The sequence below is a fragment of the Pseudophryne corroboree genome, chromosome 4 (genome assembly GCF_028390025.1).
Source record: "Pseudophryne corroboree isolate aPseCor3 chromosome 4, aPseCor3.hap2, whole genome shotgun sequence".
NCBI classification, from domain to species: domain Eukaryota; kingdom Metazoa; phylum Chordata; class Amphibia; order Anura; family Myobatrachidae; genus Pseudophryne; species Pseudophryne corroboree.
The window spans coordinates 448655600-448669750 of NC_086447.1; the positions used below are offsets into that span (position 1 = coordinate 448655600).

General features: G+C 45.2%; 1 protein-coding gene across 4 annotated transcripts in view; it reads left to right on the forward strand.

Moving 5' to 3' along the window:
• SNX14 (sorting nexin 14) overlaps positions 1-14151 on the forward strand; it is a 328243-nt gene that overhangs the window by 128018 nt on the left and 186074 nt on the right. For all 4 annotated transcript variants that reach the window (XM_063916961.1, XM_063916962.1, XM_063916965.1 and 1 more), the window contains exons 10-11: positions 13293-13337; positions 13436-13516. In XM_063916961.1, the coding sequence (XP_063773031.1) occupies positions 13293-13337; positions 13436-13516 (126 nt within the window). The remainder of the gene's footprint in view (positions 1-13292; positions 13338-13435; positions 13517-14151) is intronic.

A 14151-nucleotide genomic window follows, 5' to 3' on the forward strand; every position in this document is an offset into this window, starting at 1 on the left:
CGTTTCCTCCATTTCCTGCAAACAGGACTATCTATGGGCCTAAAATTAGGGTCCATTAAGGTTCAAATTTCGGCCCTGTCGATTTTCTTCCAGAAAGAACTGGCTTCAATGCCTGAAGTTCAGACATTTGTAAAAGGGGTACTGCATATACAGCCTCCTTTTGTGCCTCCAGTGGCACCTTGGGATCTCAATGTTGTGTTGAGTTTTCTAAAGTCACATTGGTTTGAACCACTCACCACTGTGGACTTCAAATATCTCACATGGAAGGTGACGATGCTGTTAGCCCTGGCTTCAGCCAGGCGTGTGTCAGAATTGGCGGCTTTATCATATAAAAGTCCTTACTTAATTTTTCATTCTGACAGGGCAGAATTGAGGACTCGTCCTCAATTTCTACCTAAGGTGGTTTCTGCATTTCACATGAACCAACCTATTGTGGTACCTGCGGCTACTAGGGACTTGGAGGACTCCAAGTTGCTTGACGTTGTCAGGGCCCTGAAAATATATGTTTCCAGGACGGCTGGAGTCAGAAAATCTGACTCGCTGTTTATCCTGTATGCACCCAACAAGCTGGGTGCTCCTGCTTCTAAGCAGACGATTGCTCGTTGGATTTGTAGTACAATTCAGCTTGCACATTCTGTGGCAGGCCTGCCACAGCCAAAATCGGTAAAAGCCCATTCCACAAGGAAAGTGGGCTCATCTTGGGCGGCTGCCCGAGGGGTCTCGGCTTTACAACTTTGCCGAGCAGCTACTTGGTCAGGGGCAAACACGTTTGCGAAATTCTACAAATTTGATACCCTGGCTGAGGAGAACCTGGAGTTCTCTCATTCGGTGCTGCAGAGTCATCCGCACTCTCCCGCCCGTTTGGGAGCTTTGGTATAATCCCCATGGTCCTTACGGAGTCCCAGCATCCACTAGGACGTCAGAGAAAATAAGATTTTACTTACCGATAAATCTATTTCTCGTAGTCCGTAGTGGATGCTGGGCGCCCATCCCAAGTGCGGATTGTCTGCAATACTTGTATATAGTTATTGTTACAAAAATTCGGGTTATTATTGTTGTGAGCCATCTTTTCAGAGGCTCCTTTTCGTTTTATCATACTGTTAACTGGGTTCAGATCACAAGTTGTACGGTGTGATTGGTGTGGCTGGTATGAGTCTTACCCGGGATTCAATATCCTTCCTTATTATGTACGCTCGTCCGGGCACAGTATCCTAACTGAGGCTTGGAGGAGGGTCATAGGGGGAGGAGCCAGTGCACATCACCTGATCCTAAAGCTTTTATTCTTGTGCCCGGTCTCCTGCGGAGCCGCTATTCCCCATGGTCCTTACGGAGTCCCAGCATCCACTACGGACTACGAGAAATAGATTTATCGGTAAGTAAAATCTTATTGTTTCCAGGACGGCTGGAGTCAGGAAAACTGACTCGCTATTTATCCTGTATGCACCCAACAAGCTGGGTGCTCCTGCTTCTAAGCAGACTATTGCTCGCTGGATCTGTAGCACGATTCAACTTGCACATTCTGCGGCTGGACTGCCGCACCCTAAATCTGTAAAAGCCCATTCCACGAGGAAAGTGGGCTCTTCTTGGGCGGCTGCCCGAGGGGTCTCGGCTTTACAAATTTGCCGAGCTGTTACTTGGTCGGGTTCAAACACTTTTGCAAGAGTCTACAAGTTTGATACCCTGGCTGAGGAGGACCTAGAGTTTGCTCATTCGGTGCTGCAGAGTCATCCGCACTCTCCCGCCCGTTTGGGAGCTTTGGTATAATCCCCATGGTCCTTACGGAGTCCCAGCATCCACTTAGGACGTCAGAGAAAATAAGATTTTACTCACCGGTAAATCTATTTCTCGTAGTCCGTAGTGGATGCTGGGCGCCCATCCCAAGTGCGGATTGTCTGCAATACTTGTATATAGTTATTGCCTAACTAAAGGGTTATTGTTGAGCCATCTGTTGAGAGGCTCAGTTATATTTCATACTGTTAACTGGGTTTAGTATCACGAGTTATACGGTGTGATTGGTGTGGCTGGTATGAGTCTTACCCGGGATTCAAAATCCTTCCTTATTGTGTCAGCTCTTCCGGGCACAGTATCCTTACTGAGGTCTGGAGGAGGGTCATAGTGGGAGGAGCCAGTGCACACTAGGTAGTCCTAAAGCTTTCTTTAGTTGTGCCCAGTCTCCTGCGGAGCCGCTATTCCCCATGGTCCTTACGGAGTCCCAGCATCCTCTACGGACTACGAGAAATAGATTTACCGGTGAGTAAAATCTTATTTTCTCTAGCATCCATAAGGGATATTGGGGAATTAGTACGATGGGGTATAGACGCAGTCCAAAGGAGCCGGTTCACTTTCAATTTCTTCATCTGGGTGTGCTGGCTCCTCCCCTCTATGCCCCTCCCACAGGCAGTTTAGAAAAAAATGCCCTTAGGAGAGGATGCACACTCTGCAGCTCCAGAGAGATTTCTTCAGTTTCTTTTAAAACTTTTTTTTTTTTCATTTTGTATTCTTTTATTGAAGATTTTTAATAAACAGACAAACCTATAAACAAAGGGGAAAAAAAACAGTCTAATACAGAACATCTAGCACAATAAGAAATTAAAAAGATAACACTGTTAACATAAAAATAGAATTGGTCATTTAAGTGTACAACACATCATATATACCAACAGAATCAAAGCTTCATTATAGTAATAGGTGTCTGTAGAGCATCAATTATAAAAAAAAGTAGGAAGACACATCAGAGTGCAGACAAAATCACAGGAAAGAAAAGGTGCCTAACCTATGAAACCACATGTCAAATCCCTGGGCTAAATTATCAAATATCATGCAGCTCTCCCCTTACCCCGTCAATCCCGTCCCAAAAATCTACGTATGCCATCTGTTCCATTTATCACAGTATTTAGACAGCGCACTTCTAGATCTAAACATGAATCTCTCTTGCCCAGAGACATCATTCACTAAAGCTCTCCAGTGAGAGATATTGGGTGTTTCAGGTGAAAGCCATTTCCTGTCTTTTAATACCTTCGCCATAGTGGTTAAACATAAAACATATCTGTATAAGACCAGGTAGTGCGTCTCTTCAATATCTAGCCCGAATAGACACAGTTTAGGGTCTAACATAGGTAGGGATGGTTCTGCAAGAGTAATATCTCCCCAAACTGCGACCCAAAAGGGCAGTACCTTTGAGCATGACCACAAGAGGTGCCAGAAATCGGACCCTTCCACACCACATTTTGGACAGTATGTGTCAGAACGAAGGTGTGCTCTGAGAAGCATTACTGGATTACGATATACTCTATGCATGATATAGAAATACACCTGCTGGTATCTGACGCATAGGGTAGTATACCTAATGAAACCTAACACTTGTGTCCATAGCTCATTAGAAAGTACACTGAGATCATGTTCCCATTTAAGTTTTAAAGGGTCAAACAAATGTAAATTGACACGCTCATTTATTGCAGCATATACTGTAGAGATGTGCCCCTTGGAGCCCAAATTAAGAAGCAGTTTTTTGACTGGAGACTTTGAGATAAATAGGGGCGCTTTACTAAACTGCGCTTGCGATGCATGGCGTAATTGAAAGTAGCAGAAAAAAAGGCAGAATTAGCGACCTCATAGTCATGTCGTAACTGCTCAAAGGACTTAGTTACCATTATCATACAACTGATTCACAGTCGTTATTCCCACCCTCAACCATAAATTATCTGGAGACAAAGGAAATAATTCTTTATATGGAGCGTTAAACCACATGGGTTACCACCCCAAATAAAAGAACATATAACACTGTCAATGGTGGAAAATATTTTTTTAGTTGTATATATACAGATGAATGTTGCAGTAAGTATAGATACCTGGGCTGAATAGACATTTTTATTAAATTTAATACGGCCCATAACAGTAAGTGGGAGTTTCTTCCACGAATGAGTTTTCTTTTTAAAGTCATTTGTTACAGGTTCCACATTTAGTGCAACATAGTCTTGAGGGCCGGGAGAAATCCAAATTCCCAAATATTTAAATCGCAGAGTCCATTGCAGCGGACAGCGAGGGTTCGGCTCATCGGGGAGCATACCAGATAAAGTATAGATACTGGACTTGTTCAAGTCTATTTGTAGGCCAGAGAAGGTTCCGAAGAGATGAATGATCTGGAGCATAGAGAAAAATGAGTTCTCAGAATCTCTGAGGAATAAAAGCATGTCGTCTGCATAAAGCGCAATGACATCTATATAGTCCCCAACTTTAATAACCTCAATGTCGGAAGACATGCGTAAGCAGCTTGCTAGAGGTTCAGTGGCAAGGGCAAACAAAGCCGGAGAAAGCGGGCAACCCTGCGTCGTACCCCTTTCCAATGAAAAGGGTCTCGACACATGACCATTGACTGAGATACGAGCAGCCGGGGAAGAATATAGCAACTGGACCCACCGAATAAATTTAGGACGAATGCAAATTTATTAAGCACTTTCCATAGATATACCCACCCTACCGAGTCAAAGGTCATGGCAGCATCCACTGCCCCAGACTCGGGCTCGTCATCCCTCTGTAAATGACAAAAGAGCCTGCGGAGGTTCTGTACCATAGACTTCCCCGGCATAAAACCCGTCTGGTCACTGTGGACAATAGATGTGATTACAGTATTCAAACGGACGGCTAGAACTTTGGCTAAAATCTTAATGTCCGTGGAGAGTAAGGAGATAGGGCGCTAAGAGTCTGGGGAGGTGGGGTCTTTACCCGGCTTAAAAATTATAATTATAATGGCCCCAGACATTGAGGGGGGCAGAGCACCATATTCCAAAAGAGCATTAAATAACTCAATTTAGTATGGGGCATAAAATTCCCTAAACTGTTAGTAAAATTAAACTGTTTGTATAGTTCGACGGGTATTCCGTCACACCCGGGGGTTTTGTTGTTGGCAGCATCCAGTTCCTTAACCGTAAAAGGGGAGTCCAAAAAATCAATTGATTCTTCAGACAATTGCGGCAAATGTATGTGGGAGAGGTAATCACTCAATTGATCTACTGTATAGGACACTGTGAAAGTGTACAATGAAGAATAATAGGCAAAAAAAAATCTTCATTAATATCAGAGCATGAGTATTTCGAATCTCCCCGAGAATCCTATATCTGTTGGACAGATATATTGCCCCTCTCCTCCTTGGAGAGAGAGGCAAGATAGCTGCCCCCACCGTTGCTTGTGAGTACAGAGTGTGTCTGGAGAATAACAACCGGCGCTTGGACTTATCTAATAAAAACTGTGCTCAGTCCTTTCTCGACACCTCCCAACGGTCATGCACAGAGGGGGATCGAAGCATAATAAATTCAGCCTCTAATTGACAGAAGGTTCGTTCAAGATGATCCTCCTCCCCTCTACTGGACTGTTTAATAGCCACCACTTTTTTTATAAGGGTACCACAAATATAAGCTTTAAATGTGTCATGTTTAACAGTGGGGCTATTATAAAAAGCATTATGGTCCTGGAAATCTAGCCAGTCACCAAGCATATCAGACCCATCTCCCATTAACGGTAGCCAAAAAGGGTTACGTTTCTAGAATTTAACACCCTGAGGGGCCATTTTATCAATTACTAACAAAACAGGCGAGTGATCAGAGATCCCTCTGGGTAAGTAGCTAACCTGAACCACTTTAGGGACCAGATCTGGGGATAAAAGAGCCAAATCAATACGAGAAAATGTATTGAAAGTGGCTGAGTAACAAGAGTATTGGCAGTCCAGGGGGAACCTAACTCTCCAAACATCAACTAGTCCAAGCTGTGACACTAATTTAGAGAAAGAGGTTGGGGAAGAAAAAGAGAGATCAGCATGGGAATTTTCTCTCCATCTATCTAAAATTAAATCCATTACGTTATTATAGTCCCCAATACAAATTGTGGGAGTGGAGGGTGACAATGCAATAAACGATACAGCCTGCCTCAGAACTTCGTTATTATAAGGGGGGGGGACATATACTGCGAGAATATTCAGAAGGGTAGAGTTAACAAAAGCTCTAAGGAAAACAAAGCGGCCATACTGATCTATTTGGCTAATGTTCCAAATGGAAAATTACAGATTTTTTAATTAGCACAGAGACTCTGGCATTTTGCGAGAAGGTAGAATGGAATGACCATCTTACCAATGGTTTTTTCAAGGCTAACATCTTGCTGCCAGTAAGATGAGTCTCTGAAAAACAAACAATATCCGCTTTATATATTTTTTTTAACTTGCGATAAGACCAGCGCTCTCTTTATTTTGTTGTTGAGACGTCTTACATTGCAGCCGAGTAGGTGGAGCCCCTCAGGTGTCACTGACATTGGGAGAGACTAAAAAATAGAAACAGGAGAGAAAGAGAAGGGAGCAGAGGAGGAGACGCAGCAACAGGGAAAGACACATCATAAAATATGAGCCGGAGACCAGGAGCTGCACGCTAAAAAAGAGTCGAATAGTCAGCAAATGTTAGTACCAAATTTCTCCCAGTAAAACATTACGAGTACACTTCAGAAGCAAATTAGAAACAGTGCATAACCATATCATAAAATGAATTAAAATAGACAGAAAAACAACAGAAACCCATCCTCCCCCCACCCTGTATATCCATTGGGAACCTAGATATACCTATAACCCAACTATAAACACTTGTTACTTAAACTAAAAACTCCAAAATAGTGAAAGGGGGACTATTAGGAACGAAACACTCCTAAACGCTATATCCTAGCAAAGAACTCCCAGTAAAGAGAGATGTCCCCTAGTAAAAAGGCATATTAACAAACCCCCAAACAGAATATCTAGGCATATAAGCCTATGCACAAGAAGAAACCTTTAAAAAAAATGGTTAAGGGTTACAGCAAAGAGCATAAATAACAGCCATTTTCAACGAGGAGCGTGAGGTCTCTGTTCCAGCCATGCTTCAGCTTCTCTCGGAGAGTTAAAGAAGTGAGTAGAGCCCTCGTGCACCACACCTAATCGAGCGGGAAAAAACATAGAGTATTGGATCTGTCTATCTCTCAGTTTCCTTTTTATCTGTAAAAATTGGGATCTGGATTTTTGTATGTTCATTGCAAAGTCAGGAAAAAGTGCCACGGAGTGGTTTTCGAACTTCAGCGGACCATGTACCCGCGCTAGGCGAAGAATAGCGTCGCAATCCTTGTAGTGAAGCATGCGGACAATGAAGTTGCGTGCCGGGTCGCCTGGTGGAGGAGCTTGAGAAAGTAGACGATGTGCGCGTTCCACAGCAAATTGCGCACTGAAATCTTCCTTTTTGAAGATGCTGCAAAGCCAATTCTTCAGAAATTTTTCCGGGTGTGAACCCTCAGCCCGTTCAGGCAGGGCAAGAAAGCGTATATTATTTCTTCGTAAACGGCACTCCATATCAGACAGCTTGGTTTTGACAGCAGCCATTTGGGAAGAGAGATCAGCGACACTGTCTTTAAGTGGGGTGGTTACCTCCTCAAGATCAGATTCCCGTTGTCCCACTCCTCATACACGTTCGCAAAGTTTCTGCATGTCATGGCGAATGAGCGAAATATCAGCTTGAACTTGACCAATCTTGCCGGTCACCCTCAGTTCGGACGTAGTGATGGTGTGCAGGATCTGTTGAATAGATTGCATAACATCAGTAGCGAAGGGTTCCTTCGAAGCGGTCTGAGGAGAGGGGGGGGCTACACCTTGGGCAGGTGGGGGTGCCGGCGGTTGAGAATTTCTAGCAAATCTTTCCAAACATGCTGCAGCTCCAGCTGCATTGCCTGATTTCCCCATATCAGTGCCATCAGGAACTATAGGGTCAGCAGGAAGGTCAGTATAGGATAACACAGAGGGTGTAAGGTGAACCTTGCAGCACGCAATATATGTAGATATAAGACCGCCCCTTCAATAGTAAAAAGAATACCAACAATGGTAGGGCCATACACTGTAGAGGGTGTATATTATACCAGGTACTCTGGAGAATTAGCAGATGAAAACAGCAAGGTGCACACGTTCAGGCAGCAATCAAAGCATGCAGGACACATCCAGTATTTATAAGAATCACAGTGGTGCAGTGAAAGTCAAAGCCATAAATGTAGTGCTGGCAAATTCCAAGAGAATCCCATATAGCTTCCGCACCCCAAATCACATTGCATGTGCAGACACAGTAAGCTTAGAGTAGGGAGAAACTAAGCCTCCACGCTGCCAGCAGCAGCCCACAGCGTGCTCCCCTTCTCCAAAGGAGGAAATAGACACAGTACCTCTGGGTATGAGGAGACCAATATGGCGCCGGCGGGAGCAGAAGATCAACCCAGCGGGGCTCCACTGAGGTCGGATCGCGGGGTCAGCAGCGCTAAGCAGCCACCACTGATACAGGCAGGATCCTGGGCACCGCTGGAGCCAGGAACTAACAGGATGCCGCGGGCGGTAAAGCACTTACCCGGGCCCACGTGACTGGAGGTCCGGAGCAGAGACAGACCTCACCCACAGCCGCATCCAGATCTAGTCAGCAAGGCAGCACACAGCAGTGCAGCGGGTCTCAGGGCACGCACGAGTGGTTCAGACACCAGCAGGAGTGAGATCAGCCTTCCACCGGGTACACAGGATGAGGGATAGGATTTTTAGATGGGAGCCACAGCACTATGCTGCCTACTCCATGCCGTGCCAAGCCACGCCCCCACCTTTTTAAAAACTTTATTATTTTCGGTATGCTGTTTGGGCAACAGCATACCTGCACCGTGGGAGTTAGGGGGGGACGGTCACCGGCCTCTGTAAGGCATCAGAGCCACTTCCCCACTGCACGACCACCGTCCTGAGAGGTTGTTGTACAGAGGGGCACTGCGCCTAAGCGGTCACAATCGCAGCACGCCGCACACCCCTAACATTACCTGAAGGTGACAACGGTGGTGAGTACAAACCAGGGGCCCTGCTAGGGGATCTCCCGGTTCTTGGTGCGGCAAATACGCAGGGGCGGCATACGGGACCCACCTGGGGGGGACCCACTATAGCCCCCCTGTGCACACTGGCAGCGGTAGTGAAAACTAACACTTGCAGTGATGTTTTACACTTATATGGAGACTTTGGCAGTATAAATATCACTGAAGCTCCGGCACCATTACAGGGGGCGGCGCTTCCTCAGAGCGGGACCAGCTGCAATTTTGGGGCCTTCCTCTGCTTACAGCTATAGCAGCAGGCACACACAACTCCTACAGACACTCAGGATAATGCTGGAAAACTGGTACAGGGGTGTAGCAAAGGGGGAGAGACGCTATTGTACACAATCTGTGTCCTGAAAAGGACTAATACTCCGGTGTTACAGCTTGCAGCCTCACTGGGGCGGTTTAGCTTGGATGTGCTGTTCCCTACTCTGTCTCCCTCTCACATATAGTAAGGGCAGGCTTGCTATTGTATTACTTGCCTGTGTGTATGTGTATATAAGTCTTTACTGTAAACATGGTAAAACACCAATTATGCAGTGTATGTCACACCAGATTCTCTCCTTCTACATCTGGTTCCATATCATGTGAACAATGCAGCCAGTCCGCACAACTCGGTGAGGGGGCTGGCGGGGTGGGTCAAGAGCCTTCCTGGCTAGGTGCCATAAAATCCATGATGTCAGATATGTAATCTCAGCTCACTGCTAGTACTCAAAAAAACTCCGCAATGGCAGCAGGATGATGCAGACCTAGCTGCAAGGGCAGATGTTCAACAGCTTCCCCCCTCTATAGATCAGGACCACAGAAGCGTGGGTTACGTGCTTTACTCTCAGACACTGATGAGGAGACACAGGAGGAGGGGGAGGAATTGGATCCTGTTACTGGGGATTCCCCTTCTACACAGGGTTTTGAACCCCTCATTCTAGCTATACGGGACGTGTTAAAACTCCCTCTAGAGGACGCTGCGGCACAGCAATCGTTTTTCTTAATACAGAACAAACTCTGTCACTTTCCCTGATTCTGCAGTTAGATGACCTGTTTAAGTTCACCTGGAAAAATCCAGATAAAAAATATTAAGTGTCAAAACGTTTTTTGCACACTTTCCCATTTGCTCCTGAAGGCAGGACAATCTGGGAAGAACCCCCGGCTGTTGACATATCAGTCTCTCGCCTATCTAAAAAGGCAATATTGCCAGCTCCGGGCTCCTTTACCATAAAGGACCCTGGGGATAGAAAAATAGAGACTACACTGAAGTCTGTCTACACAGCAGCAGGTATATCACAAAGACTGGTCATAGCAGGTTGCTGGATGACTCATGCCATTCATACGTGGGCTACTCAAATTCAGGAGGGCCTCTCAGGGGATATTTCCCTGGTCACTACAGTGACCTCTATTAAAACACATTCAGGACACTGCACGCATCCTGTGTGACTCTCTCAAGGAGTTAGGCAATATTAATGCTAGGACCACTGCTATGACCGTGTCGGCGTGCAGAGCTTTGTGGTTGCGTCAGTGGATAGCGGACGCAGAATCCAAGCTCAGTGTAGAGTCTCTACATTTTCCAGGGGATTGGCTCTTTGGGGTGGAATTGGGTACGTGGATTTCTAAAGTTACTGCAGGGAAATCCACATTTCTCCCCTCTGCAGCCTCGCCGGCTAGACTTTCCTACCCGGGGCCGTCTACCCAGTCCTTTCGGTCTAACAGATTTAGATCTAGGGCCAGAGGTGCCTCCAATGTGGCTAGAGGCACCACAACTATGACAAGAAAACCAGCAATCACAGGTTCTCAGGAGAGCACCAGTTCAGCTTCCACTAAGGCCTCAGCATGACAGTGCCCACCCACCCCGAGGAGATCTCGAAGTGGGAGCTCGGCTGTGTCACTTCAGCCGCATATGGGAAAGCTCCTGCCAGGATACCTGGGTAAAGGACCTCATTTCTCAGGGCTACAGGTTGGAGTTCGACGGCGCTCCCCCACAATGATTTTTCAAATCAAGCTTACCGGCTTTGGAGGATACGCGTGTTACGCTGCAACAGGCCATCCTAAAATTGGTCCAGTCCTAAGTCATTGTTCCAGTGCCACTGCAACAACAGGGAAAGGGTTACTACTCCAACCTGTTCGTGGTACCGAAACCGGACAGTTCGGTAAGGCCCATTTTGAATCTAAAATCCCTGAACCCTTACCTAAAGGTTTTCAAGTTCAAGATGGAATCCCTGCGAGCGGTGATTGCAGGATATAAAGGACGCCTATCTCCATATCCCGATTTGGTCACCTCACCAGGCTTACCTCAGGTTTGCCCTGCTGAACGATCACTACCAGTTCCAGGCGCTACCCTTCGGCCTGTCCACAGTTCTGAGGGTGTTCACGAAGGTGATGGCGGAGATGATGTTCCAACTCCGGGTCCAAGGGTTCAATATTGTCCCTGATCTGGACAATTTCTTGATAAAAGCGAGATCCAGGGAGCTTTTATTGCTCTATATAGACCGCACTATCCAACTTCTGTCACACCATGGGTGGATCCTCAATTTACAGAAGTCCCACCTGGAGCCAACTCTGTTCCTGGGAATGTTTATGAATACTGTGGCCCAGAAAGTGTTCCTCCCAGAGGACAAAGCAAGAACAGTTCAGGAGATGGTCCGAATGGTTCTCCGGCCTACTCGAATATCCATCCATCTTTGCATAAAATTGTTGAGGAAGATCTGGTCTACCTGTTTCCTCCGATTCCATTGCTCCCAAGGGTGCTCAAGCGAATCAGGAATCAAGGAGTCAAGGCAATTCTGATTGCCCCGGAGGACGTGGTACGCGGATCTTCTGGGCATGTCCGTCGAAGACCCTTGACCACTGCCACTGAGAAGAGATCTTCTTCAGCAAGGACCATTCGTCTACCTGGATTTACGGCGACTTCGTTTGATGGCATGGAGGTTGAGCGGAACATCCTAGCTCACAAGGGCCTTTCCAAAAAGCTTATTGCCCTTTCCAAAAAGCTCTCTCAATTTTTTTTTTAGAAGAAGACCTTCTTGCAAGAGGTACTTCACGTTCAAATTCCTTTTGTGCCGCCCACGGCACCCTGGGATTTGAATGTAGTGTTCAAATTTCTACAGTCCTCCTGGTTTGAACCTCTGATGACGGTAGAAGACAAGTTCCTCACATGGAAGACGTTGATGTTATTGGCCTGGCTTCTGCTAGGCGTGTCTCAGAATTGGGGACCTTATTGTGTAAATCCCCCTACTTGGTCTTTAACGAGGACAGAGCGGAGCTCGGAACTAGGCAGCAGTTCCTACTGAAGGTCGTCTCTGCGTTCCACTTGAATCAACTTTTTGTGGTTCCATTAAGTTCTGGCAGTTCTGCTCCTCCGGAGGCATTGGATGCTGTTCGAGCCTTGAAGATCTATGTCAAGAGAACGGCTCGGATCAGAAAGACGGATTCCTTGTTCCTGCTATATGATGCGCCGAAAAAGAGTTGCCATGCTTCTAAGCAATCCATTGCTCGTTGGCTTAGACTTACTATCCAACAGGCCTATGTGTCAGCATCCTTACCTGTTCCACAGTCTCTGAAGGCCCACTCTACAAGACCGGTGGGGTCTTCCTGGGCGGCTGCCCGTGGAGTTTCGGCTTTGCAACTATGCCGAGCTGCTACCTGGTCGGGGAAGAACACCTTTGTAAAGTTCTACAGGTTGATACCCTGACCAAAGAGGATACCCAGTTTGGGCAGGCAGTGCTGCAGACGTCTCCGCACATTCCTGCCCGTTCTGGAAGCTTTGGGACGTCCCCATCGTACTAATTCCCCAATATCCCTTATGGATGCTAGAGAAAATAGGATTTCAATTACCTACCGGTAAATCCTTTTCTCGTAGTCCATAAGGGATATTGGGCGCCCGCCTCAGTGCGTTGACTTTTCTGCAGGTTGTCTCTTATATGGTTACCTGTTCAGCTGTTGCTGTTTTGTTACCAGCTGTTACTGGTCGTTTTATGTTGTTGGTGTGTGAATCTCACCACTCGTTATGTTCCTTCTCTCAAGTATATCCTTTCTCCTTCTGGCACTATTTACCTATAACTGCCTGTGGGAGGGGGCATAGAGGGGAGGAGCCAGCACACCCAGTTGAAGAAATTTAAAGTGCATGGGCTTTTTTGGACCCCGTCTATACCTCATCGTATTAATTCCCCAACTATCCTTTATGGACTACAAGAAAAGGATTTACCGGTAGGTAATTAAAATCCTATTTTTATCACCGTGCAAATTTATCACTCCACAAGGCTTGAAAAATGTGGGCCTGATAAGTCCAAAGCCATTGTTCGTCTTTGTAATGTTTTCATTAATGTTAGTTCATGGTCACTTGTGCTATATTTTCTTTACTACATTTAAAATGTGAGTTATTTTTATTTATCTTAGTGACTTGTATTTCTTTACTTCTCTAGGATAATGTGAATCGCTTGCTCCTCATTTTCATTGATAAAAGTCCTGTGAGTATTAGTTCTGTATGACAATAATGACTAGATGAGTTTCCCACAATGTTTTTACTAACTTTCTGAGTTTCTTAACCTTCTCTTATTTCTTTCAGCCTGAAAAAGCAACAGAACCAACCTCTAACTTAGTACCATTCCTACAAAAATTTGCAGAAGCGAAGAACAAGAATCCCTCGGTATTTACCATGATATAATCTGCTTCTTCTTATTTGCAGGATCATGTGCTAAGCAAAAGGCAAAATAGTTGTAGTATGCTTTTTAAATTGAAAATTGTAAAACTTAAATACAGTATATGCTAATAAATTATATCAAGTACATTTAGCAGGATATAGAGAAACAGCGGTATTGATATTTATTGAACAGACCTGAAATCTTCACTAAAAGAATATTGTCCCACTTTAAAAATCAGTGGTGTATAGACGGAAAAAGTACAGTATTATATTCACAAAACTTTTCATGAACATTTGTGTTTTGTCACTACACTAATATATATATATATATATATATATATATATATATATATATATTTCACCACTGCAGTGGTATTATAATGTTATAAATATGTATGCCAAAAAAACGCCACATGGTTTGGGATTCAAGAGTGTACAGGCATCTGTGCTACACAGAACCCCTAGTCATTGAGGAAGCTGGTGGTAGTGAACGGACAATGCTTGTTCATATAGAAATGTTGTACATTTGGTACTGAAAATTAACGCTAATTTCACTACAGGTTAAATATATAATTATTTTGAATGTTGTAGTAGGAGAATGTAAGGAGACAAAAATATTTTTTTTTTTTGTTTCTTAACAA